Below are 27,847 nucleotides of genomic sequence, written 5' to 3'. Positions count from 1 at the left end.
GGGCCAGGCCCAGCCCAGAGGCATGAGCTTCCCACTTCTGTGGCCCCAGCCCCCCAGGAGCCAGCAGGATTGGCTGCCCTGGCCCAGCGAGGTGGGGCAGACCTGTGCCCCCCATTTACATTCTCCTCCTCCCCACCCTCTGCAGTATCAGCAGGCACAAGTTGTCTCTACCTAAGCAATGTAGTGTAGACCTGTAGTGTAGACCTGACCTCAGAGTGTCACAATTAGCACCTTTATTGATAGTCTCAGCAGAGACTGAGGGCCTGTCTACACTCACAGCGCTGCAGTGGCACAGCTGCACCGCTGTAGCTTTAGTGAAGATGCTACCTACACTGACGAGAGAGCTTCTCCTGTTGGTAGAGGTACTCCACCTCCTTGAAAGGTGGTAGCTATGTCAACAAGGGAAGCTTTCCCATTCACATAGCGCTCTCTCCATGGGGGTTTAGATCAGTATAACTATGTCACTCAGGGGGGTGATTATACGGACATAAGTTCGTAGTGTAGACCAGGGCTGAGAATTGATGGGCCCTGATGACTGAGGACTGGTTTACACTGAAAAGTTACATCGGCATGGCTCCTTCTCTTCAGGCTGTGAAAAATCCACACCCCTGAGAGACTTAGTTAAACCAACCCAACACCCAGTGTAGACGGTGCCAAATCAATGGAAGAATTCTTCCATCAGTCTAGGCCTAGTCTACATTAAAAGGTTAGGTTGAGCCAGGGTGTGAAAAATCCAAACCCCTGAATAGTGTTGTTAAGCCAACCTAACCCCTGGTGTAGACAGCACCAGGTCAATGGAAGAATCCTTCAGTCGATCTGCCGACTCTTGGGGAAGTGGATTACCTCTGCCAACAAGAGGGTTCTCCCATCGGCATAGGTAGTATCTACATGGAAGGGGTGCAGCTATGCCACTGTAGCATTTCAATTTTAGACAAGCCCTTTGCTACCACCTCTGTGGGAGGTGGATTAACTATGCTGACAGGTGAACCCTTCCCATCATTGTAGTATGTGTCTACACTGAAATGCTCCAGCGGCATGGCTGCAATGCTGCAGGTGTACTGCTGTAGCATTTTAAGGGTAGGCATAGTTTGAAACTCCCCCTTCATCCCTAGAAATAGTCCCTCCAAGCCAGAGCTATGGCACATTAGCAGGGAAAGAATGGATGAGGATTACTCTGTCATTTACAAATCATACCTGTGCATTCCCTTTCCATGCTTCCATCTTAGCTTTAAGAAGTTTTTTACTCCCACATACGCACATTTTTGTAGGTCAGAGAAAAGATCATGGATATTCTGCCATTTATTAACATGTTTGTTCCAAATTACAGGCATCAGAAAGCATTTAGAGGCTGTTTGCTAGTCCCATAAAGTGTGCTATTATCTACAAGCTGTTTTAGGGTTGTGAGGATAAGATGGAATATTAATGGAACTGAAATCTTGTCCTTTAATTTCTGTTGTGAACATCAGCAGATTAAATTTTCACTGTCAGAATTTTTTGATGTGTAATCACTTTTTAAGAAGCTCCACTTTTCCACTCTGCTGTTTTCAAACTGTGCTGCAGCTCATCAGTCTTCTGTGTTAGATTATCTATTTTTGATGTTGCACAGGCTTTATAAATATGATTTCTAATGTTCACAAAAATGAGAGGCATTCCAGTGAGAGTCAGACACTGCAGGCAAGCACTGGGGCAGTCTTTTCACATACACCTCTTCCGCTGCACCTCAGTCCTCATCTGCAGTACCTCCTTGCTCATCAGATTTTTCAAATCCCTGCACAGTTCTGTCTACCATTCTGACCTGCAAGCACTCCTCTTTATTCTAGTCCTTAGCTACACCTCAGCATAGACTAAATGTGATGCAGACCTTTGTGGTGGTTTTGTGAGATGAACACATTTCCATGGACGATATTAAGACTCTCAAACTCATTTGTGATCTAAGTCAGATTTGTACTGAGGTGAAAGGCTAGAGCGCATAGAGACTTATTAATCTGCCTTAAAGAACTTAAAGCACAGCTGTAAGGCTTTCTAGAATTCCCCCACTAATTTACCATTAAGTACAAATGATTCAGTCAAACTTCACACACATGACCTTCATTTTAAGTGTCTGTGTAACCCTTTAACTCTAAAGGGAGAAAATCAACATAGAATTACAGGAATCCAATAATTTCCTCTGTCCTGGCTGTTTTCAATAGTTCTCTCTATATCTCAGAACTTTGTTTATTTTTTTTTACACTGCTGTTATGCACTATTAGGCAAAGAGCGTTTTTACAGAAGAATTGGTATGGCAAGTGAGGGGGGTGGGCAGGATCTTGTGCTCAGCAGGGGCACTGCTATCAAAATGAAGTTTGAGAAGAGGCGGGGGTAGAGGATCCACTGCTATATGCATCCGAGTCTAGCCTTTCAACTGAAATGACTGAACTCTCAGCATACTTCTTTGAAGAGAGAAAAGCAGGCATTGGAATCCATGCCTCCAGTGTTGGTTGAGAATGTTTTTCTTAGGCAAGTGTCATTTCTCTCCATATGACAAATTTCCAGTCTTCAGTGTGGCCAACTTCGAACGTTCAAAAGTGCGAGTCGGAGCCCCCAAAACCAGGATGATTTTTAAAAGAATGGGTAGGACTTTTTTATTTCCCCTCTGGTGTCTGAGCCTTTAAGGGGCACGTTTGCCAGCTTTTCTCTGCAACCACAAGGGATGGAAACTGACTTTTTTTTTAAAAAGGAAAGCTGAGATTGTCATGTGATGACAGGAGCTAGGCATTTAAGAAAAAATGCCAAGTCTCGCGAGACTAGTTGGCAACACTGAAGTAGTCTAAGGTCAAGAATTTATATATGGTGAACAGGAGCAGAATTTAGAAAAGCCAGTCTGCCTGCCATTGTTGATAGTACCCAGGTGGAAACTCAGCTGATACAGTCCTGCTTTCTCCCCCTCTCCCAGGAAAGTGTAAATGTTTCTTCTGCATATTTGTCTACAAAAAATGTTGCTTCTTTGAAAAATCTCTTTAGTTCATTACCCACCAGCCCAACAACTTTTTAACTCTGGAACACATGTGAATGGCTCATAGGACAAAGGATTGGCATTGTCGGAGAGGTCCCGGGTTCAAATCCCGGACGAGCCCCCAAATTGTCGGAGAAAAACAAAGTTCTTACTCTCAGGTTGGGTGCAGCAAGTCAGATACTTTATTATCTCTGGCAATTGCACGGAGGAAGAGAGCTAAACAGGTCTCTCTACAAGTAAACAATTACAGCAAGCATTTGTGCCTTTGTTACATACAATAATGAGCAACAACTGCATCTTATTTATACATAGATCATCCTGATACCTTATTTTTCTCATCTCTATTTAAACTATAGTCTACATTCCATACTTATCTAACACAAGGTTGCAACAACTTCTCACTCGCCTCACCCAATCCTCGCTTCTACAAATCTCGCGTTATTAGGGTTGCAGCCAGCCTGACTCTTGCTCACAGAGGGGACTGTTTGCATTGAAATCCCCTTCAAATCCCTGTCAATTCTTGCTCTACTTCCACAGCATTTACTATAAATAGCAAATTAACCATGTGTTCCTTGTGTTCAAATGTAATGTGGCACCGCTTTCAGTAAAATGTATTTCTGAACCTCCAAGGTTGCAGCTAATTAGCCTTGTAAAGAGCAGAATTGGACAAAGCCAGAGTCTCTCTGCTTTTTTTAAATGGACAGGAGATTAAAATGATTTATTGTGTCAGTATCACTGATCTAAAATTAGTGAATCCTATGCTGAATTGATAAGCGGTGCACTTTCTACAAAGGGCTATTTCCCTGGTGAGGCTATGGAGAAATCCACCCTGGATCACCCAGACTTTGCCCTCCAAAGGCTGGGTTCTTCGTAGCTTCACAGAAGCTTTGAGGGCTGCACTGAATTTTCATAAAGCACAAAAGGCTGCAGCCGCCATTGTCAGTCATGTCAGGTGCATCCATTGGAGACTGCCAGTCTCTGCATGTAATGTTCCAGGTGAGCCAAATAGCTTTTGCTTAAATGATGGTGCATTGCGTGCTGGGACGAGTCTTTGTGGGCCACGCCTCTGTCTGAAAGATGGGGATAACCACAAGACACGTGGTTGAACTCGTCAAACACAGCATGCCAGACACACATGGGCCACTTCTGTCCTAGAATACGGCCCCATTTTTCCTGCTTTGTCATTCTGGTGGGACAAAGGAGGCAGAAAGCTGACTTACCTGGGTGGCTGGGGAATCCCCAGAGGGTGTAGAAACCGCTTTAGAGGAGGAGGGGAGATGCAGAGTAGGTGCTGTTCTCATGGAGTTCTAGTAAAATTGAGCCCAACCCTGTTTTCATCTGTCCATGACAGAGGAGCTTCCTTCTGAAGCAGGGCAGACCCAATAAACCTCCTTGTGGAGATTTTACTGTTTTTTGTAACAGCTCCTCTGGATCCAGTGTTTGTCTGCACATAAAAGAGATGATGCTTCTTTTAAGAAGTGTCTTTCATCCCTCAGTGATTGCGATGCGTCTGATGAAGTGGGTATTCACCCACGAAAGCTTATGCTCCAATATATCTATTAGTCTTAAAGGTGCCACAGGACTCTCTGTTGCTTTCATCCCTCAGTGATTGCAGCACTATTGGAGAAATATTTTGTTCCTGGCCCTCCCTCTCTCTCTCTGAAGGGCCCTGCCGGCTGTGGGAGCAATGCAGTTCAGCTTCAGGGTCAGGGGACAGGATTGCAGCACCCCATGCAGGGGAGTCTACACACCATGTGCCCAGGTGGAACCTAGCTCCATGTGGGCTCACTGCTCCCCAGGTGGTGGTGGGGTGCTAGGTCAGTTAGCCATTGGCACCTGATAGAATGATGGGCAACAGTGTTAAATTGCCATTGCAGCCCTGAGGATGGTGGCTTGTTCGTCCTGTTCGTGGAGCGGCTCCAAAGCCCCCCTGCTGCACGAGGAGAAACGTTTCCATCCCAGGCTTCCACAAGACAGCCCTGTGCCAAGCCTCGTTATTCTGGCTTGCTGCCTAAGATAAGATTTGCCTCTGTAAGAGGAGGGGTCAGGTTCCCTTTTCTGGACTCCAGCCGCACACAAGGAGCAAATGGCTGTTTCTTAATAGCAAGAGAGCAGGCTCACTGCTTTTGTCAATAGTGCAAATAGACGGCAGGGAGCAGGGCTGGCACAAAAGGTATCTGAGAAACGCCCTGTGAAATAAGGTGACCTCTGCAGATACACTACCTGTTTAGTCACCATAAACAAGCCCACGGATCCCCTATTACCATCTGTCATATGTGGGGGAATCAGCAGCTTCAGCATAGCTGGAAGTCAGCACTTTTCCATATTTGTCAGGTGCAGCTGCTTACATTTCAGGTCTTTGTTTAAAATGGGCTTCTGTTAATTGCAGACTTAAAGGGGAGAATAAGGCATTTGTGACACTGATGGGATTCAACGGTGCTTCAGTTGCAAGATAAGGAAAACAAATTATTCAGTGTACAGTCTTGTCCTGACAAATCTGTGCAGCTAGAAACATAAAAATAAGTTATGCCATGGATAGATGCTAATTATAATGGTACATCAACTGCATAGAGCGGACAGAGCTGCATACAGACTCGTCAGCAAGCCAGTTGTCACTGAGAGCTGGCTCCTCCTGCTATTGACGTCAATAAGAGCTGTGCCTTTGACTTCAGTGGGTATGTCTACTCTGCAGTTACAAACCCACAGCTGGCCTGTACCAGCTGACTTAGGCTTACAGGGCTCAGGCTGCGTGGCCGTTTCATTGCAGCGTAGAGGTCTGGGCTCGAGCTGGAGCCCAGACTCCAGGACCGTGTGAGGGTCCCAGATCTCAGGCTGCAGTCCAAGTCCAGAAGTCTACACTGCAATGAAAGAGACCTGCAAGCCCAAGTCAGCTAGGGTGACCAGACAGCAAGTGTGAAAAATCGGGACAGTGGGTGGTGGGTAATAGGAGCCTATATAAGAAAAAGACCCAAAAATCAGGACTGTCCCTATAAAATCGGGACATCTAGTCACCCTAGCTGGCACAGCCCAGCCGCGGGTTTGTAATTGCCGTGTAGACATAGACCAGGACAAGTGGCATTGGGCCCTTCTTGCTTATTGTTGCACACTTCACATGCTGTGTTGATAATAGAATCATAGACTATCTGGGTTAGAAGGGACCTCAGGAGGTCATCTAGTCCAACCCCATGCTCAAAGCAGGACCAATTCCCAACTAAGTCATCCCAGACAGGGCTTTGTCAAGCCTGACCTTAAAAACCTCTAAGGAAGGAGATTCCACCACCTCCCTAGGTAACCCATTCCAGTGCTTCACCACCCTCCTAGTGAAAAAGTTTTTCCTAATATCCAACCTAAACCTCCCCCACTGCAACTTGAGACCATTACTCCTTGTTCTGTCATCTTCTACCACTGAGAACAGTCTAGATCCATCCTCTTTGGAACCCCCATTCAGGTAGTTGAAAGCAGCTATCAAATCCCCCCTCAGTCTTCTCTTCTGCAGACTAAACAATCCCTCAGCCTCTCCTCATAAGTCATGTGCTCCAGCCCCCTAATCATTTTTGTTGCCCTCCGCTGGACTCTTTCCAATTTTTCCACATCCTTCTTGTAGTGTGGGGCCCAAAACTGGACACAGTACTCCAGATGAGGCCTCACCAATATTGAATAGAAGGGAATGATCACGTCCCTCGATCTGCTGGCAATGCCCCTACTTATACATCCCAAAATGCCGTTAGCCTTTTTGGCAACAAGGGCACACTGTTGACTCATATCCACTGTCCACTGTAACCCCTAGGTCCTTTTCTGCAGAACTGCTGCCCAGCCATTTGGACCCTAGTATGTAACAGTGAATGGGATTCTTCCGTCCTAAATGCAGGACTCTGCGCTTGTCCTTGTTGAACCTCATCAGGTTTCTTTTGGCCCAATCCTCTAATTTGTCTAGGTCCCTCTGTATCCTATTCCTACCCTCCAGCGTATTTATCACTCCTCCCAGTTTAGTGTCATCTGCAAACTCGCTGACGGTGCAATCCACGCCATCCTCCAGATCATTAATGAAGATATTGAACAAAACCGGCCCCAGGACCAACCCTGGGGGGCACTCCACCTGAAACTGGCTGCCAACTAGACATGGAGCCATTGATCACTCCCCGTTGAGCCCGACGATCTAGCCAGCTTTCTATCCACCTTATAGTCCATTCATCCAGCCCATACTTCTTTAACTTGCCAGCAAGAATACTGTGGGAGACCATATCAAAAGCTTTGCTAAAGTCAAGGAATAACACATCCACTGCTTTCCCCTCAACCACAGACCCAGTTATCTCCTCATAGAAGGCAATTAGGTTAGTCAGGCATGACTTGCCCTTGGTGAATCCATGCTGACTGTTCCCGATCACTTTCCTCTCTTCTAAGTGCTTCAGAATTGATTCCTTGAGGACCTGCTCCATGATTTTTGATAGGTGACAATAGTTGTGGCCTCCAATTTGCATTTGATTTCTAAGTGTTTTATTCTTGCATTTGAATTATGAAATCAACAGCACCCATTTTATTATAAACAACCCACACAGCTCGATCCATGGAGTTAAATCATCACACTGTTCATGTTGACATTGTGCATCTTTATGGCGTCAGGGTTCGTCAGGAAGAGCAGTAATACTCTTGCACTTCTGTAGCACCCTTCATGCCAGGATATCCAAGTGCGTTGCAAACATAGGGCCTGATCTTGAAGTCAGTGGGAGTTTAGGGGTTTGCATCTCTTAGGAGATGTTCAGGACCTTAATAGATTGGGTCCATTGTATGCATTGCTCAATTGCCCTGTGAGGTTGGGAGCAATATGCCCACTTGACAGATTGGGAAACCATCAATGGAAACTTCCAGTCCAGTCTGGTGATTTTAGGCATTAAAAGGCAGCTCATCACTTTAATGTCTAACCAGTTATTTGGGTTCATATAGTATCGTCCACAGAGGACATTGTGCTGCACCCTGCTGCTTGCCTTCCCCTGCTTCTGCAAAGCTTTGCTTGCCTTTTTTGTTATGATGTTTGAGCATTAGTTACCATTGGAAGTGTGTGAACCCATTTATGTTTGCGTAGTCCAGCTCTAACATAATGTTGAACAGGATATTTTTCTCTGAGTAACATGTTATGAACCTAGATTAGAGTACGTTACCTAGTGGGAACAGTCTGTAGCATGGTTTGATTAGCATGCTTGTCAGAATAAGATCCCTGTCAATACTACTAGGTTTAAACACTGCTGTGTAGCCGCAGTAGGGTGACCAGATGTTCCAATTTTATAGGGACAATCCCGATTTTTGGGTCTTTTTCTTAAATCGGCTCCTATTACCCCCCACCCCCATCCCAATTTTTCACATTTTCTGTCTGGTCACCGTAAGCCACAGCCTGGGTTCACCTTGAGCATCTAAATCTTAATGAAGATGAATGGTTAGAGCAGTGGTTCACAACAGCCTTCAGACATCTTAATTGTTCACATTGAAAAGTTCAGCGCTAGGGAAGGACAGGAAACATTCAGCCCTTCCTCTCCAGCAGTGTTATCACAAGCTTTCCAGTCACTACTTGGTGGCATAAACGCTTAAAATAGTCTCGTGCAATCTAGAATCCCCAACAATTATATTATTGATTTAACCATCCAGCAGACAATGGGAGAGGACAAAAGCTCCCAGACTGAAATATATATATTGTCTTGAAGGACATTTTGAGTTCTGACGCCATCCCCTCAAGTCATGCCCAGTTTTTTAACCCTGTGAGTGCTGGCATTTCCCAGGGATGACACCACATGAATGCTTCTGAAGACATGAAAACTTAACTGTTTGGACAGCTATGGATATGTTAGAGCCGTATTTTTCAGCCTGTTACCTGCACCAACTTCCCCCAGCCAAGGAAAGAAAAACCCCACAAGGACTTCAGCTGCCATACAGTGAGGTGTACTGTACACCTCCATGCCCCAGATTTGGGGAATCTGTCCCCGTGTTCTGAAACCTATTGTTCTAGGGACCCATAATGGGTTCACATTCCAGAACCGTTCAGAAATCCTTATATGGCATCATAGCCAGACTCAAACAAGTTAATAAAGATGACATGGTGGTTAAAAAAATCAAAGTCTGACCCTAATGGGACAACAGTGTATCGCCAGCAGTGTAACATCCCCTTTAACTTGTACACCCTTTGGCCCAGCGCTGACATTTATTGTGTTTGTACAGTGCCAGGCACAGTGGTGGCCCTGACTGGGTTGAGGCTTCTGGAACAGAAACATTTAATAATAATAGGGAGACATGCCTTTAACATGTAGCCCATGTGCCTTCCTCCACCATGGTCCCAGAAACAGGGTATTGTTCCCTGCAGTCAGCGGGAAGAGGCTGACCTCCAGCTGATGTGATCCCAACGCAGTGGCTGGGCCGTCAGTAGATCTGTCGGTCTCCAGCCAGGAACCAGCATCGCTATGTTGCTCCCCAAACTGACTCAGAGGGAGGAGTCTTACCTCAGCTGTCCTGGCCATTGGTGCAGTCTCCCCAGGCCAAGCGCCCCAAAGGAATGGCGTTGAGAGATGGAACCTATTATAATGATTTAGTAACTGTATTACCCTGAAGCTCCAGTCAGGATCAGGGCCCCATTGTGCTGGAAGCTGGGCATGTTAGATAGCATCCCTGCCTCAAAGAGCATTTAGGTTTATTGTGGCCTCGTATAGCTGACACAGCTGCAGATCACTCGGAGCCCCCCTAATTCTTTGCTGATATGGAAATTGTCCTTCGTGCTGAGCCAGTGATTTGCTCTAGACTCATAATGAGTGGCTTCTGCATCCATAGGACCACTAGTGGCTGTGTATCTTTTATGGCACTCTAAACATTGAGTGAAAATGATGTTCTCAGCATGGTTTAAATTGCTAATGCGCCATGTCAGCCTGCTCAGCAGCTATCTCCTGCAAGCTTAAACCATGGCACTAACGCAAGCTGTTTTTGCTTTTAACAGGGTACACCGCTGGGACTCCATACAAGGTCCCACCTACCCAGAGTAACAATGCACCACCTCCCTATTCTCCATCTCCAAATCCTTACCAAACTGCTATGTACCCCATCAGAAGTGCCTATCCACAGCAGAACCTGTATGCCCAGGTACGTGTCTAGCAAACTACAGAAAAAAAAATAGCAGTAAAAGATTGTGGATCATCCAACTAACTGAGAACATATTACTGGTGTAGATACGATGTTTCAGACTATGTTAATTCACCTGTTTCTGTCTTGTATCTACACCATCTGTGCAAACTTCAAACCACAGCTATAAGCTTGGACCTGGTCAGTATGTGGGTGGGAGACCTCCAGGAAAAGCCGTCTGTAGGTGTTGGAGGAAGTGATGCTGGTGGTGCTGCCTAGCAGGGTGGACCTACCTCTGAATGATATCTGCTGGGATTGTCTTTTACACTTGTGTAGCTTGTCGTGTCAGTGAATTGTATTGAACTGCTCTGTGGTGCTCTCTGCCCTGAGTCAGTACTGAACCAAGCCACTCTAATTCTAAGAAGCATTATGCTGCTGGAGGATGCTGTCTTTTGGATGAGATCTTTACCACTTGTGGTCATTGGCCCTGTGCTGCTTTTTGTTAGTGTGAAAGGTGTTCGCTAATGCTGCATGCATCAATCAGGCTTTGGTTTGAGTGAGCGCTAAGAACCAAACCCAACAAGCTGGTGCACAAGGAGCAGCAACAAATTAGCTCTTGACAATTCACTTTCAAGGAATCCCTCCCCTCTTTCCCCCCGAAACCTTTGTCCCTCGTTCAGTCACCTGCCTTTCTCAGCAGTCCCTGGCACACCCTGCTTCAGTGTTAGACGTGCCCCAAGGAGCTGTGGCTTTACTCCTTTTTTTGTCTTGGGTTGTGTGTTTCCTCTGTGGCTCTCCTCAGTTGTCAGAGCAATGGGTAGCTGCTTCCCCCATCCTTGTGCAGATCCTTCTGGGGGTGCCAGACAACACTGCTGCCTCTGTGCTCCTAAAAGGGATTTCAGGGGACGAAGATGTGGCATGGCCTCCTCTCAACAGACCAGTGTGGACTGCAAAATGTTCCACCTCCTGCTGCTATCTGCTGTGTTACTGGCACACCATAACCCTTGTAGTGCCCCATAATGAAGCATGTGGTGCACCCCATAACCCTTTGTGTAAGATTGCTGAGGTCCAACAATTCCTTCACTGCTTATTATTGCTGTAGTTTTTGAGCACTGTTGAGCAACCCTTGACCCTACTCAGAATCACAGCAGCTGGCAGCAGGACAAGGGCTGTTGGTTCTTGGCTGGCTCAAAGCTGGGCAGAGAAAAGTATTCTGTTCCATGGAGGATTTCACTTTTTCAAAATTTGGGTTTGTTCCAATTCACAATGAAAATCCCGAATTTTGAATTTTTCCATGGAATGGACCTGGGGACCCTAGAAGCCCTCCGGTCTCTGACTTAGAGGCAGTCCACCAGGTGTGCATTGAAGGAGCCACGGAGACCAGCTGGCAAGAAACCAGGCAGATTTTGAAAACTGCCCTGCCTGCTTTCTGGGGGAGCTTCGTCGAAATTGCAGTCTCCTTAGAACATTTCCATTTCAACCAACTGGCAAATTCCAACAAAAAAGTAGTGTTGGAATTTTTCTGACCAGCTGTCATGGGACTCCTCTCTGTCAAAGGTGCCTGTCACCATTGTGTCTAAGCGCCTTTCCTCAAAGACCTTCTGGCCTTTAAGTACAGAGGGCTGGAGAATTATGGCCTCTCTGAATGCCCAGGAAAGCTGTAAAAGAAGCCCCCACTTCCTGGATGAGGGAAGCCCTGACCACCCCACTCTGCCCCCAGAAGAGATGTAGTGGTAAGTAGGGGGCAGGACCTCAGGGACAGCTAGATGCTGTGCAAACCTCATCAGCACACCTGTGCTAAATTTCAACCTTTCATATTGTGTGCTCAGCAAATGTGCATAGTAGAAGCCCAGTCACTGCACCCTAGCTCTGTCCCCATAGCAGCTAGTTAAAGCCAACAAGATGAACCAGAACAAGATACGGCCTGATTCTGATATCACTTCAACCTGTTTTACTCTGGTGGTTAATGGAATTACTCCAGGTTTACACAGGGATAAAGGAGATCCGAATCAGCCCCACGGGATTTAAAATACTGAAAAGCAGCTCTTAAAGTGTTAGGGAGTTGTAGCCTAGGATCAGTGAGTTGTGCCCTCCCCAGCTGTGCATGTGAGGGCGAGAATGAGTGACCCGCAGAGCATGCTGCTGTCCAACCATAATGCAGAACTTGCTTTAGCTCTCTCACAACAGCCACAAAGGACAAGGACGAGGAGGTGCCCAAACTAATGATTTTTATCCACATGTGAACTCAATTCTCTTGCATTTACACAGTGTTAGTACAGTGGTGAACACAGAATGGATGCAGTGTGTATGTTAAAGGTATTTTTCATGGTTGGCTGGCTGCTTTCTTTTTAGTATGTTAGACCAAGGCTGCTTGTCTGTTGGCCGAGCTGTAGAGTTCTCCAGATTTTCTCCCGTCACCAAATACCAACAAGTATGACAGTAGAAATGAGGTCTTTATTACTCTGCCCTATAAAGGAGCTGGGGCCATTTGCTGGTTTCTAAAATACTGTAATTGGAATAGAGCAGCTCGCTAGGATGTAGGAAGAATTTGTGCAGGGTGAAGGAGAGAAATGGGGGGAAGTCAGTATTTGTAGTATAATTGATCAAATGCCTAATCAGTGGTTACACTCCCATCAGGCTGTACGTCCAGAACAACATGTCTGACTTCCAGGTTCTCCAATTCCAAGGCGGTCTGTGCTAGCCTTTGTTTCTGATCTTCCCCACCATTGCTAGTTCCACGTCAGCTCCAATGGGGGCCAGGCTGAGGTGACCCAACCCAGTAACACATACATTGGTGACCACTGGACCTTGTCTACCCTAGTGCCTCGGGGCCACATTTTTCAGAACAAAGCCTATGTAGTATGATGGGGCAAGGCCAGATGGCTACAGTAAAGTAGTGAGGAACAGGTATGTTAGCCCCAGGCTAAACAAATCCCTGGTACCATGGTAACCAAATGGCAGTTGCTCCAGGTTAATCAAGACACCTGGGGTCAATTAAGATCCTTCTAGAAGGCAGTGGAGATAGCTAGATTGATTGGGACACCTGAAGCCAATCAAGGGCTGGCTGGAACTAGTTAAAAGCCTCCCAGTTAGTCAGTGAGGCGCAGGTGCCAGGAGCTCTAGGAGGGAGCTGCGTTGTTGGAGGAATGAAGCAGTATGAATCCACATCAGGTGCAAGGAAGGAGGCCCTGAAGTAAGGGTGAAGGAGATATTGAGTGGGGGCTGCTGTGGGGAAGTGGCCCAGGGAATTGTACAAGTCCTATTTCCAAAAAGGCAGCTACCATACCTGCTAATTTTAGGGTCCTTGGGCTGGAGCCCAGAGTAGAGGGTGGGCCCGGGCTCCCCCCCTCCCTGATTAATCACTGAGACTGGGAGACAACAGAGACTGTGCAAGGGAGGATAGCTTCTCCTCACCTCTGTTGTTGGTTTATGATGAAAATGGCTCAATAAGCTGTGACCCTTGCCCCTAGGAAGAGAAGGGCTACGTGGAGGGTCACAGTGAGCCTCTGAGGCTAGTAAAATCCGCCAGGAAACGCTGGACCCACGGAGTCAAGGACAGAACTTTGTCACAGTAGACAAGACACACACACTCATCCCACTTCCCCCACATGTCTTTTTTATGGAACTCAAATAAACTCCTCAGTGTTCATTCAGTGCTACTGCCTCCGCGTATGTATCCAGGCTGGGATTTCCCAACGTGACTGGTGATTTTCTGGGCCTGACTTGGGACACCTTAAAGGGGCCCAATGGTCAGAAAGTGCTTATCACCCACCCTCTGAAAATCAAGTTGGGCACCCAAAGTTACTAGCCACTTTGGAAAATCTGGTGCCCGACAACCTCCCCTAGTGTTTGTATGTGACTTAGTGAAACTAGGGCATCTTCTCTTCTCATATTTTTACATCCTAACGTTTTATTTCTTCACACTGACTTTTACATAAGCCATTTTAGACATATGTCCCTGTCCCCTTTCAAAATTCTTCTTGGTATTGTGACCCCATGCTCCCAACTGTGTATCATCCTCACATGAATGGCGCTATCCTACGTCCACTCTTCCTGCTTACTGACATACAAAGAACAACATTTCTCCCAACACTCAGCCTATAGCACTACACCACTGACATCCCTATCTGCCAAATTGCTTCTGTACACAGCCTTACCCTCTGTGTTTGTATTCAGTCCAGTGGCTCAGTACTAACATAGTGACCTTAAGTGTAATCATCTCTGTATGGCCTGCATTAAATCCATGGATTGTACTCAGTCCCCCTCACAGTAAAGAAGGATGTTTTTGTTAAGGTGATCTGCAAAGGGGAAGGAGGAATTGGAGCATGTCTCCTCTTTTGTGTTTTTGATATATGAAAGTGACCTCAAAGGTTGAGGGATTTTTTGTTTTGTTTTTTAAAATCGACTTGCTTTTTGCATTAGAAATTCAGGTCTTGTCTACCCTGGAAGCAGGGCCGGCTCCAGACCCCAGCGCGCCAAGCGCGTGCTTGGGGCGGCATGCTGCGGGGGGCGCTCTGCTGGTTGCCGAGAGGGTGGCAGGCGGCTCCGGTGGACCTCCCGCAGGCGTACCTGCGGAGGGTCCGCTGGTCCCGCGGCTCCGGTGGACCTCCCGCAGGCACGCGGGAGGTCCACCGGAGCCGCAGGACCAGCGGACCCTCCGCAGGCACGTCTGCAGGAGGTCCACCGGAGCTGCGGGACCGGCGACCGCCAGAGCACCCCCCGCGGCGTGCCGCCGTGCTTGGGGCGGCAAAATTGCTAGAGCCGCCCCTGCCTGGAAGGCTGTGTAGAGATGGGCAAACTAGTGGGATTATGACACCATAGAAGGCTGAAAGCCAAGCAGTTGAGAAAGGAAAGGAGTTTTTAGCCAGACTCTTTTAAACTTTGTTTTTTAATACCAGTTTAAAACTCCAATGCAAATAAGGCCTTTGGAATGAAAGAAAAGATGGTCTTTGTTAAGGATTCAACAAGCCACCCCTTCTGGGGAACTCACAATACACATGGAGATCGCCAACAAGTCTCCAAGCAAAATCAGCAAACACCAGATGACATTCTCAATTTTTTCCTGTGATCTAAAAAAAAAAATAAAGTAACAACGAACTACAAAATGATGAAACTTTCATCCCTTCTTATATCATAAAGAAGGTGGAGAAGAGATACTAAACCTTTTTTTTCCCCTTAGCAGGTCACTGTTAAACATATCTATGAAAATTTCAAATTCCTCTCCCTCTGCTGATGTCAGGTGGACTCCACACAGAGTTAGAATGTGAGATCTGATTAAATTGCAAGTTTCTCATTGCCAACAGAGCTGGTGGTGAAGCCATTAATGGAGTCTTCACTGATTGATTGATTGATTGATTGATTTTTACCACAGACTGAAGATCCCCTGTGGGTTTGGTGCATGTAGCTAGATGGTTGATAATGATATAGGCCCTGGCAGATAACTCAGTGGACTTCCTTTTTGGTGCCACTTCTGTATCTTGGAGGCCAGTTGTGGCTTTGGGGCACATAATTGCCCTACGCTAAGGGTGGACGAGGATTCAAATTGTCACTTGGAGAGTTATAAGCTGCTTCCCTGCCTGCTCCGGGTGCCGGGGGAAGTAATGTAGCCCAGCCCTGTTCCTGGCACCCCACACTCCTTGGGGTGTGGATGCAGCTGTGGGCTCATCCCATTCCCTTCTTCTTCTCCCACCTTCATGGGAGGGGATATAGCTCCCCTGCTATGCTGCTGTCGGCAGTATAGGATGGCTGGCACAAGGGAGCAAGAGGGAAGTGCCTTATCTGCCTGAGCAGACACACAGGCTGGCCACAATCTGGGTCACTGGGTGCAGTGTGTTTTGAACTGGGTTCACTTTATGGATGATTAATTTTTTTAAAAGATCTTTGCTGGAGACCAGGTAAATTATGCCCACTGCCTCCCATCTTCCATTCCATCCCCGTCAACTCTTCACTTACTCCCACCTTTCCCAGCTCAGGTACCATAGTGATGCGGGGGGTGGGAAGGTAAGAAACTAGATACAGCTGAACACAATTCTGCCATGTTTCATAGGAAATACTTTGTTTCTCTGCGCATGTACTGGCTATTCTTAGCTCACAAGAATGGCTGGGCTCTGTCCCTTGCTACGGCAAAATTCTGCCATTGGGCAGTGTGGTGTTCATTTTGATGGACAGGGCCTTGAGGGTCTCTGTGACCCAGTCACTGTACACCACTGAACATGGTTCAAGGTTTTGAGAACCAAGACCTGGGCCAGCTTAGCCCCATGGCAACAACCACCATTCAAAGTCTGTTCAACTTTTTATTAAAGATACAGACAAAGAGGGAAAACAGTTAAACATTTGAAATCTAAAGCATTAAATAAGGCTTTCATTCTAACATCCCTTGAATTTTTATAGGGAAAGTCCCCGTTTGTGAGGATTTTAGATGGTATTAAAGGTGGTAATAACTGTCCGTTTTGGGGAAAAGAGAAAAAGTTAGTTGAGTTGGGTTACAGCTGTTGTGGTTGAAATCCAGTCCTGCTTCCCTGAAGAACAAAACAAGACAAACGCGCGCACACAAGAGGAGAGAAAAGAACAGCAAAGATAGAAAAATTCAATTTCTGTCTCTGGCGTTGACTTTCACTTGCAGCCTCACCGCTGGCAAAACACAGACCCAGCACAGGGTCTTATCAGCCACTCCGAGACCTGTCAGCGAGGCTTGGAGACTTGTACCAGCATCAGGCAGTTTAGGGCATTGCTTTTAGCTGCTTCACTAGTCACAGAACTCACGGTAGTGTTGCAAAAGATATAGTTGTCTTGGTCGGCTCAGCCAGACATTTATTAAACAGAAAGGGAAAAGAGAGGCTAGACAGGGAAGAGTAGTAGTATGGTGGGGAGGAAAAGGACAAAGGAGGGAGGAGATGAGAGTAGGAACCCAAATCTCTCACATTCCAGGTGCTGTTCAGGTTTTTGCTGAAAAATAGTGGCGGTGACAATGTCATTGGTTCCCTCTCTCTGGCCCAGTCTGGTCAGCATGCCTGTCGGAATCAGGATGATGAAGGCCCAACGGTGTGCTGGCAGATCCCGGGATCCCAGAAGACGGTGCCGGTGGGAGCCAGGATGGCACAGCTGGCTGTTTGCAGTTCAGCAGTGTCTTCCACATTTTTATCTCCCCCCAAAGTTTCCCTTTTAAGGACCCCAAAAACAGGTGATGTGCAGAATAGCTGCAACCCTCAATATCTTGAAATCTGAAGTACCAGGTTTCCAATTCCATCTTTTGTTTACCAGTCACGGTCTTAACACAGTCAGTTGGCGGTATCAGTAAACCTTTTTGTTTGTACCAATGTTTCTGTCTTCTTTTGTACCTTTTTTTGTCAACATTCTTTATTATGGGTGATTGTGATATTTTATGAACCTTCAGCAACTTTCCAACAGTTATGCTCACAATGAGGACAGGCCTGATAGACCCCAGTTATTACAACAGGCATTCATGGGGTTAGTATTCTCAGTATCTTCCCCTCCACTGAAACCAAAGGTAAAGCTGGATAGTTCCCGGATATTTCCTAGATCCTTTCCTCTCTGGTTACATTAGCTTCTCTAGTCCAGCATTCACCTGCGTGTTTTAAACATCAGCGAATAGTCTCCTCATTGTCTGGTTCGATAGGAAGCACAGTGGATCCTGCGCACTGTGCGTGTTTCAGTATTTTAGCTGCTTTGGCTTCTCTGAGGAAGACTGCGCAGCTGAATTTTAGTCTTTATTTAAATTGCGATACATGGGATTATATTCTCGTATGTGTGTTACATAAATCCGGTGTGATGTCTGAACGGCTGTCAGTGTGCCGTGGTTTCCCTGTATGTCTGTTGTGCCAGCCCCTTCAGAATTTGGGGTAGAATTCTGCTTGATCCTTGACATTCTCTCTGTCTTCAACGGCTGATTTCTCAATCGCCTGCTTTGACGTGATCCTGATTTATCTTAGTACTTCTTCCTCCTCCCTTGAGAAATATATTTTTTCTTCTAGCGTTTGTCCAATCAGCTTTTGTGGATACTGAGGGAAAGAGCTAATTTAATAGCCCAGGTTTATCCCCTTCTTCTGTCAACACCAGACCTTGTTAGAGGTACTCCAGTGGTTATCACTGACTTCTCATGAAATCTCTCTTCATTCTTTACACACCCTAATCTTCCCAACCCTCTTTGTTTTACATTTTTGATTGCACTGTTCTTACATGTCTCCATCTACAGTTCCTCTTCATTAAACCACTTACATTTAATGCAGTTTATTTTCTGGACACATACCATTTTCCATCCGTTGTGTTATTCCATCCAGCACTACCGCTTTGGTCCAGAATCTGCTCTGTTGAATTTCAGCAGCCTTCATTTCCACTCTTTCAGTCTCACTTTAGGCCTACTCACAACCCTAACTAGATTATGTTCCCTTTTGTGTAGCTGCTACCTTATCTCTCTTTGCATCTAGTTAGGTCCTTAGCATTCCTCCAAATTAAGTTGAGCATTCCTCCTTTTCTTTTACTTGTCACTCATTTTGTAAGGTAGCAGCTACACAAAATACCTACTGACCACACTTACTGCTCAATGCATGTGTACATATGCAGTAGATTCTTCTCAGCAATATGCATGGGCAACTCTTAACATTTCATCTTTTGGCTCTTGCAGGACTTGAATCATTTCACAGCAGCAGCCCTAAATACTGGCAGCTAAGCTGGCTCCTGCTCATTGATTTGCAGCTGCTTTATAGCCCTCCACAGATGACATGCTGGTAAAAACATCTGTGTCCTGTCTATCCTAATGCTTTCGCCATTGTGGCCACGGGTAGAGCGAGACCAACAGTGGGGAAAGTGTTAATGCAGACAAAACCTTTATAACAGCCAGCACTATATGGACCACCTGCAAGGGCTCGGTGTGGGCCACAATTTGATAACCTCTGGGAGATGGCATTCGCATTCGCTTTCTGTCCCATTTTATTATGTATTGCTGTAATGTCTCACTGTTCTCAGTTAAAGAGCTGCCATATTCTGCCCCACAGGTAGCTGCACTTCAGTTGGGCTGAAGTAATCCCTAGGCCCAGATTCACACCTATGACAAGTGACACTCACAGGGAAGCCACAGAGAGTGCTGGGTGTGAGGGGCTTGGAGGATCAGACACCCTGGAAAGGGCTTTGAGGGCCTTCGGGTTTAAGGGTACTATATCAGTGTGTAAACTGAACACCTCCGCTCAGTGCAGATGTTGTTTGGAGATTAGAAGGGCCAAAGTCATAGGAAAACAACTGGCTGGTCAAAAATGTTCTGGGGAAAATTTTTAAAAGACTGGAGGCTTAAAAAATAAGAAGTTGTACATGGATGAAATGGGAGCTGTTGCCAGTGCTTCATGCACAAAAGTGTTTCAGTGAGAATCTGCCAAAGAGTTCATTTCACAATAACAGAACTGCTCCATTTAGAGAGGAGGCCTTTACCGTGGTCAGCCAGTGTATTCGATATTGTGTTGTACGGTGCATTAGATTGTGGCCCCACTGGGGTGGGTTACGTATCTTCTCCTAGCTACAGCATCAAGTATGTTGATGATGATGATGTGCTCTCTTCTGTGACTCAAAAGCATGAGTTCCAACCTCAGGGCAGATGGTTAAAAACCAGGGCACAAACCCCAAATTGGTGGTGAGTTCTCTTAGATTTCACCAACCATTTACCAAGTGTAAACTCTTCAGCAACTTTAGCAGCCTTAATGTGAGTCACAGACGGTCCTGTTGGATACTCCCATCTGTCTCACCACCCAGATAAGCTTGTCTTTGTGGTAGATGGCCCTTACACCAAGAATCACAGCAATGTTCAGCTTATTCCCAGTCCCAAAGGACCAGTCACTTACTCCAGGTCAAGTGCACCTTAGATCTCACACCAAAGACAATCCTTGTAGCCAATCTATAATAAACTATATAAAGATTTATTAAATAGGAAAAGGAAATGAGAGTTATTTACAAGGTTAAAGCAGGTAAACATATATACACAAATGAGTTACAATCTTAAATTTAAAAAAGTAGATGATTCCAGACTATGCAATTGGAGATCTCTTGCTTATGCCTAGATACCTTGTCCTGCGCAGTCCAAGCAGCATAGAAATTCAGTTTCTGCTTTTCAGAGATTTTTATCCCCTTCCTCACTTAGGCTCTTAGCTGCAAATCAGGGGCATAGTAATGGGCGGGCCACTTAGCATTGTTGTAGAAATTCCTGGCCGTTCCAGCTGAGGAATAAGGAGAGACAGACACAGCTAGTCAAGCAAGGAGCCCCGGGAGGGGCGAGCTGTTTATTTCAACTGCAGTTGGGTTCGAGCTCACAAGTCAGCAAGAACAAAGAAAAAACTTACACCAAAGTATTATATGCAGTTGACTATGATAATCTATCGCTCTATGATTGGCCAAAACTTGCTATCATTACCATACATAATTAGCAAACTACATTCATCTGTTCCCCTTGTGACCCCTTATTGTTCATCAGAAAGTTCCATTGTCTGCGGTTTTGGAGGTTTTGGCTACATTTCCTCTCGAAGGAACTTCCTGAGTTAAGACTATCCATAGCTGATGCTGCATTTTTCCTTTCTTCTTTCTCTTATGTGTACATGACAAATTTTCCCCCTATTATGGCAGTTACATAGAATAATCTTATTTCAGCATCAAGGCCCATCACTCTGGCACCTGCAATCCAGGACGGAGCTATGCACCCGCCCTTCAGAAAGCTACGCTTCAACAGTTCTGCCGTGCCATTTTCGGAGCTGCCCCATGCCTGTGCCCAACTCGGCAGGTGTCTGGGGACACCGGGGCTAGGAAGAGGGCGTGGTATGGGGGCAGAAGCTGCTCTAACACAGTCTGTCATTGCCCATCCACCTGAAAGTCGGGGCCCACCCAAATTTCCACTCCTAGCTACACCACTGCTACAAACTCAGCTGGTGGGAGGAATTCATTTGCATGATTCATCTTCACAAGGAGAGGGCAAAACAAAAAATGTCTTTTGTCCTTTTTAATGTTCCACAATAGTCCATTTGGTGTCTATGGACCTTCCCTGTTGGGCAGAGCATAACACCGTCTGTTGGAGACCAGCACTTCACATGAATTAATGTCTCTTTCCTGTCTGGTGATTTACACAGCCACAGGGGCTCGCAATACAAATGGTCAAATATTACCTTACAATGTGGGATAGAAATGTTACAAGTGAGATTAATGTATGCAGCAATCCAGTAAAGTCTAAACAGTAAACACATTCTTATAATCCTAAACCCTATTTTAACAGTCCTAAAACATGGAAGAGCCAAGCTGATTCCAGCTATGTATTTGTCAGTCTTCAGTTGAGACATGGAGACCTTGACGTGAGCTGGCACCTGGTCTGCCAGCGTCACAGGTGCACAATAAATAATCATGACTTAAGCCCAAATGGTTGTGTTGGGGTAATTCGTGCTGACAATACAGCATGTGTTATCAGACTGATATCTAGGGCATGCAGAGTCTGCGATCATCTTGAAGTAAAGTAACGAACTCAGAGATTGTCTTTCCATCAGGACTTGTGCTTTCAGTCAAACTGAAAAGATTTTCCTATTTATTCTTTCCAACAGGGAGCTTATTATACACAGCCTGTGTATGCGGCACAGCCTCACGTCATCCATCACACCACCGTGGTTCAGCCAAACAGCATTCCATCTGCTATCTATCCAGCCCCTGTTGCTGCACCTAGGACTAATGGTGTGGCCATGGGAATGGTTGCTGGCACCACCATGGCAATGTCAGCAGGTGAGAATTAACTCTTGAATATGGCCAGTAAGGGGATCCCTCAGAATATCTGCACAAATAATGCAGCTCTATTGTTGGGATGTAACGGCGGGACTTTTGTAGCTGATTGTGCCATGAGAAATAAAATCTCTGTACATCAGAAAGATGCCAGCACATAAATATTTGTCCATTTTAAATTCAGTGTCTGTCTCTGTGGTCTTTACTCCTTATTGTGCACATTAAGAATTTGCCTGAATAAATTTAGCAGAATCAGTCTTTAAATGTTGATGTAATATAGCACATTGCAACAAAGTAATTTCAAAACCAGTTTATAAATGATTACTTCTGAAATCTGGCCAATAACCCTCAAAGTTACTTCAGAGATTAAATTAAGAAAGCACCCAGTGCAAACTGCATTTTATTGTCCCTAATTTCCATAGCTAATTGTGCACAAGTGCTTGCCACAAACATAATGAGTTTTTCCTGCACTAAAAGGGAAGCTAAATGTGGCTTTATCTGCCAACCTCAATGCCTTTTTAAACAAAGGTTCAATCCATTTGCTCCTAGTAGCGGTTTAACATTCACATTTTCAAAGATAACAAAGTAGACCCTCCAATTGGCTCACCCTTTAGGGACACATTCTTAAGACTGTAGGTGTATTATTCCTACTCTGTTCCATCTGTTCCAGGAGCAATATAATAAGCAGATTCATTCCTTATTCTCAACACTGTGATCTTACCCTCAAGTTCCTTTTATGAGGTACTTACTAACATCTTCAACAACGTTATATTAAATATTTTGACAACAGGAACATTAATGTTGGCATATATATAATTCCCAAATTATATGTGATTTTTGCTCAATATTTAAATCCTGATAAAAGCAAATTAATAGATATCACCTAAAACAAAGGACAAAGAATCTTTTTATTTGCACTAAAGTTTATATTTCTGTCCTTAGCTGATATTCAAAAAAACAATTGTCAGTATTGCTCCTTGAATTGTGCAGCAGGATTTTTAAAGACTGTCATAGCTATAAATTCACAGCAATATACTGCATGTCTTCTTCGCTTGCGCTAGTAATCTGTGAATCAAAAATAGCTATTTGTTATGGGAATCTCTGTCACGAATGGCAATGCCACAGTCTGTGTGCAGCAGGCACCATTCAAATGGACAGTTCTCTTTCCTGCGGTACGTGTAGTATTCCCCACACTTACATTGGGAAGGAAATGTAATTGCTCTATGTGGTCAGTGTCCAGTTTTTAATGATTGTACAATGAAAAAGTTCTATGGGCATAATTGTTTTAAATAGTCATTCTGAACATCAAGATGACACTTAGAACAAAACAGTCTTGAATTATATTCTGCACCTCACATCACACATAGTCAGTCCAAAGGCTGTGTGGAAGTGCTATTTTGAAAGCCTTCAGAACTATTGATGTGTTAGCAACAATGGACTAGTGGACTTCATAGAAATTAGAGGTGGAAGAGACCTAATAGAACATCCAGTCCATCCTCGATGCCTGCTGACGTAGCTTGGTTCCCTACACAATATTCGCCAATGCTCTAAGTAACTCAAACAATTGACCTTCCCCCTCTTTCTGTGGGAGGTAACGCCCAGTCTGATAAACCTTATCATGAGTTAATTTGCCCTGATAGACTAAACTTCATCCCATCACTTTTAGTTAAAACTTCCCTTGTCATTTAGCCTCCTTGGAGTTTATGTACTTCACATTTTTGTTGTGTCTGTTGTTGTAACTTCTTCCATCATCTTTGCCAGGCTGCAAAAGGCTGCTTTTTATATGCCTCTGGGAATGGGGAAAACCTGAGAAAGGAAGCAAGTAGAAGAATTGAGTGTATGCAGATATGTTAAGCCTAAATGAATTCAGAGTTTTGAAGAAGTTCATTAAAAAGCTTTATTCTGTTCACTGTTTTATCTAACATTGCCTACTTGAGCAAAATGCCTGGGATTGAGTCCTCACTAGCCCAGTAATGTTTGGAAGAGTTAAAGAAGAATAAAGGCAGCTTGTAGTATGTTTTCCCCTCAGATATAGTATCTGTGGCACAATGCTCTGTGGACACTGTGATATGTGAGCTGAAGGTGCATATCTGTTCAGCTTCAGGCGTCCTTATCACAAAACTTAGCCAGCAGAATGCTGTAAAGTCCTGAGGGTGTTAATCTATGGCAACTCTCCCTCCCTCTCATGAGGGCCTGATGGTCAGAAATGTGGGTTCTCAGCACTCCCTCATTTCTTCCCCTGGGCAGCTGTCAGTTAGATCAAGATCTAGGAAAGGGCCAGTTTGAAGCTATGCTTTTGCTCCCAGGTTAGGTGGTGGTCACCGAACTGATAAATGAAATCCTCCGTCACTGAGCTGAAGACTGTCAGTTCTGGCAGTTTGCACATGAAAGATGCTCTATTAACAAGAAAGTATCTCTAAGCGTTGGCCCAGACACACGAGTTCCGTAATAGTAGCCGAGATTGTGGGCAAGTGTGAACTGGAGCTGGAGGTGTAATTTCCATCTTGGATCGACATACATGCATTGGCTTTGACTGAAAATAGCAGGGTAGCCACAGGGGCCTGGGTCGTGACTTGGGGGCAGCTAACCGTGCTGCTGCCTATGCTGCTACGGTTACAACTCCATTTTTAGTGTATGACCAAAGCTAGCGCGTATGTCTACCGGAGCTGGAAATTACTCCGCTGGCTGCCGTGTAAACATACCCTGTGTGTAGGCAAACAAGGAGCCATTCTGTGCTCAGGTGCAGCCGCACTGAGTCTCTGCAGCCTGCCTCAGTCAGAAGAGCCACCCTGACTCTAAATGCTGTCTGTTCTCTCTCTCCTTCCTGTTTCAGGAACCCTGTTGACCACTCCACAACACACTGCAATTGGAGCACATCCAGTTTCTGTGCCAACGTACAGGGCTCAAGGAGCCCCTACCTACAGCTATGTACCTCCACACTGGTAAACATGATGGCCAATCCATGTAAGTGCTGACACATGTCTAATGTGCATGAGGTTTTTAAAATCTTCATTGTAGGCTTTAAAGGTGAGCTGCAAACATCAAACCACTGTAGTAGAACACGCTGCATGTCCCAACAGTAGCAGTCGGCATAGCATTTACTTTCCCCTTGCTGCAGAACTGCAGGTTTTCTCCTTTCTTTATGCCTTTGTAAATACAGAAAAACCTGCTAACATGAGCCACCAAAAAGCCGAATAGCATGGGGTAATGAAAATGGAGGTGCTTCAGCTGGTGTTCAAGCAATACCTAACCCACATTTGTCAGGCCTGCACTCTAATGTAAAGCTTTACCAATGACCTCAGCAATGTTAAGACACAATTACTTCCCAAATGCATGCAACATGCCACAGTCAGATTTGCTCATCTCTTGAGAGAACTGATACAAAAGCATGTGAGGTCCCTGGTAAGATTTTGCTTTAGAGTGCAAGTTCGAGGAACCTGGGGCACGTCTTCCTTTTGGGTCTCTGTAGGAGATGGCAGCGAAAGCCTTACGGAGCCCTGGGGTGCGTTAGTGACAGTGTTGTTGGCAATATGAAGGTGGAAAGGAACGCACAAGTCTTTCCCTTTCACTTCTGGCCTCCGTGCTTTGAAGATTTTGGCTGGATGGATATGTCCTGCCGCAGCCTTCACTGACACTAAATGTCGTTTTGGTCTGCTGCTATTTATTGGGAAAGCATCTCTTGCTACCTGCTGTTGTTCATTTATATATCGTGGTAGCACTCACAGGGCCCCCATCAGGACTGGGTTCCTATTACTCTTAGGGCCCTGGAAAACCCAGCTGGCTATTTAAGCCATCCCCTTTGCGCTGCCAGGCAGCCACGGGGGAGTGCGGAGAATAGCTGGCCCAGCCTGTGCGATTAGCATGCAGCACCTCTCACAGCAGCAGATGGAGCTCTGAGATTTCCCTGCATGCCACACAGGTGAGGTGAATGCATTTGTGTCTCAAATTCATCCTGAGGGCAGTTATCTTAGACAAATCTCTCCTCACAGAATACATTATGTCTGACTAATCTTTTCTGTGAATAATCGTTACACAGTACAATTAGCTGAGAGCATCTCAACTGAGTATTTCTAATTCCGTGCGTGTGTGTGTGTGTGTGTGTGTGTGTTTAAAATCAATCGTGAGATGCACTGACCCTGCTAGAAGGCCAAAGTTTGCTCTCGTTATATCCGATAGAAAACCCATTCAAAGGAAAAAGTGTTTATAGACTGTAGCAGTGAAACCTATCAAGCATACAATACATGATATGAGGAAGAAAAATCCAGCTCTGTCTGTTTCTGCATCCATGCTTCTAACTTTTTCTTTTAATTTGTTTGTTTTACAGATCTGGAGTCAAACATTGTATGCAACTACTCAAGTCTTACATCGGTGCTGGAGCAACTGTACCACAGCACCAAGTCTGTTTGCAAGAACAAAACACAAAGTGCAAGGGTCACTTTATGCATTCTTTAGTGTTTTTTGTAAAAGCTGCTTTTTCTAATCTTCTGTCTCTGTTTTTTTCCCTCTTCTCCCCCCAGTCCCACCCAAATTGTGTAACACCACATACTGACACTGAGCAGTAGCCAAGTTCTCTCTTTGGTCCTCTCATTTTAAAGCTCAGAATATTCACTTTTCTATGGTGCCCCGTTCAGTGGTGCAAAGATCCCTGTTTGCTGGTTGGTTGGTTGGTTACGTTTTGTTGTCGCCGAGAGTCTGCTTTATTTGACTGTTAAGAGCGATTGATGTTCAGGGTACTATGTGAAAAGCACAGCATTGGTAGGCAAGTTTCTTCCAGTTTGGTTTCTTTTTTCGTTTGTTTGCTTAATAATATAAATTATTTAATTTTCCATAACACATTACAAGAAAATTGGTGTCTTCCAGATAGGTGTTGTGGTAGGCTATAATTCATTCTCCGCATTTAAATACTGACCTCATTCCTTCTTCTGTAGGATTAAGGGAATATAAACCTTCTTAGCAGCATCACACACTTGTCTTCGGAAACAGAAAGACTGTTCACCACCAGGGGTTTGTCTTTTTTTTAAAACTGGGGGAATATACTCCATACAATGAGAACAGAGAGCTGGAGGGGAGATACACACTGCCGTAGGAATTGGATCTTGTTGGGCAAACAAGTCACCCGCTGTGCCGGTCCCTATTAATTTCACTGTGTAACAGACAGCACGGTTCCTTTCACTTGCTAACACAGATGTACGCTGGGCAGTTGTAAAAGGAAACAAAGGGATTTCCAGTTGTTAGTCCTAAAAGCCTCCCCAGGGGCCAGTGATTTGGGAAGAGAGGTGGAGAAGCTGGTGGAGAAGAGTGTTTAAGGTCGAGCTAGGGAGAATATAGGTCTGCTTTGCCCTGCATCCACTCCAGGCACAGAGACACCAGTGTGAGGTTGGTGGCTACATCAAGACCTTTTTTAGTTCAAACTCACTTGGGTGCAATTTGTATCATGATGTAACTTGGGTTCTAAAGCAGGTGAAAGTGTCTCCAGTCACTTTGATTGCTAATTGAGCTCAACTACTGTACCACTGGGCAGATCACAACAGTAAATCAGAGTGCCGGTCTTGTTTCTTTGAATACAATTTAACTCCATAGTAGTCACAGGGAGAGCTTTATCTGAACTCAGTTTCTTACATTGTAGAGAATAATAGCATTAAAAGGCATTCACCGGTGGATGGGATGATACAGGGTGCTAGAGGTCACACTGCTTTGAACAGAAAAGAATAGGAAATATGGTGACTAACATGAAGCAATAGCAATAAATTTGTTGCCTTACTAGCTAAAAGGCACTTAACTGGAGGAGATGGCAAAATGAGGGCAATCAGTCATTTAGTTTGGTTTAGAAACTAAAGGCAACAGGCTTGCACAGCCAGTGGGATGTAAGCAAGTCACTGGTTTTTTAACCCTGGAATTACCAAAAGGGAGAGCTCGTGTCGTTTCCATTTCGTTGGCTATTTGTGAGGTGTCTGAGTAGAGCAATAAAGTTTTGTGGAGGGAAGAAGGCAAGAATACAAGTATTTAGAAATG

At 45.2% G+C, this 27,847-nt stretch overlaps 1 protein-coding gene across 9 annotated transcripts in view; it reads left to right on the top strand.

Annotated features, from left to right (window-relative positions):
• FAM168A (family with sequence similarity 168 member A) overlaps positions 1-27,627 on the top strand; it is a 346,961-nt gene extending 319,334 nt beyond the window's left edge. For all 9 annotated transcript variants that reach the window (XM_045021950.1, XM_045021941.1, XM_045021956.1 and 6 more), the window contains 4 exons: positions 9,963-10,105; positions 21,664-21,838; positions 24,669-24,799; positions 26,160-27,627. In XM_045021950.1, the coding sequence (XP_044877885.1) occupies positions 9,963-10,105; positions 21,664-21,838; positions 24,669-24,781 (431 nt within the window). In that variant the 3' untranslated portion in view covers positions 24,782-24,799; positions 26,160-27,627. The remainder of the gene's footprint in view (positions 1-9,962; positions 10,106-21,663; positions 21,839-24,668; positions 24,800-26,159) is intronic.
• The last annotated feature ends 220 nt before the right edge of the window (positions 27,628-27,847 follow it).

Source organism: Mauremys mutica, chromosome 1 (genome assembly GCF_020497125.1).
Source record: "Mauremys mutica isolate MM-2020 ecotype Southern chromosome 1, ASM2049712v1, whole genome shotgun sequence".
Classification (NCBI taxonomy): Eukaryota; Metazoa; Chordata; order Testudines; family Geoemydidae; genus Mauremys; species Mauremys mutica.
The sequence above is the reverse complement of the archived record's forward strand: the minus strand, read 5'-3'. Positions and strand labels throughout refer to the sequence as shown.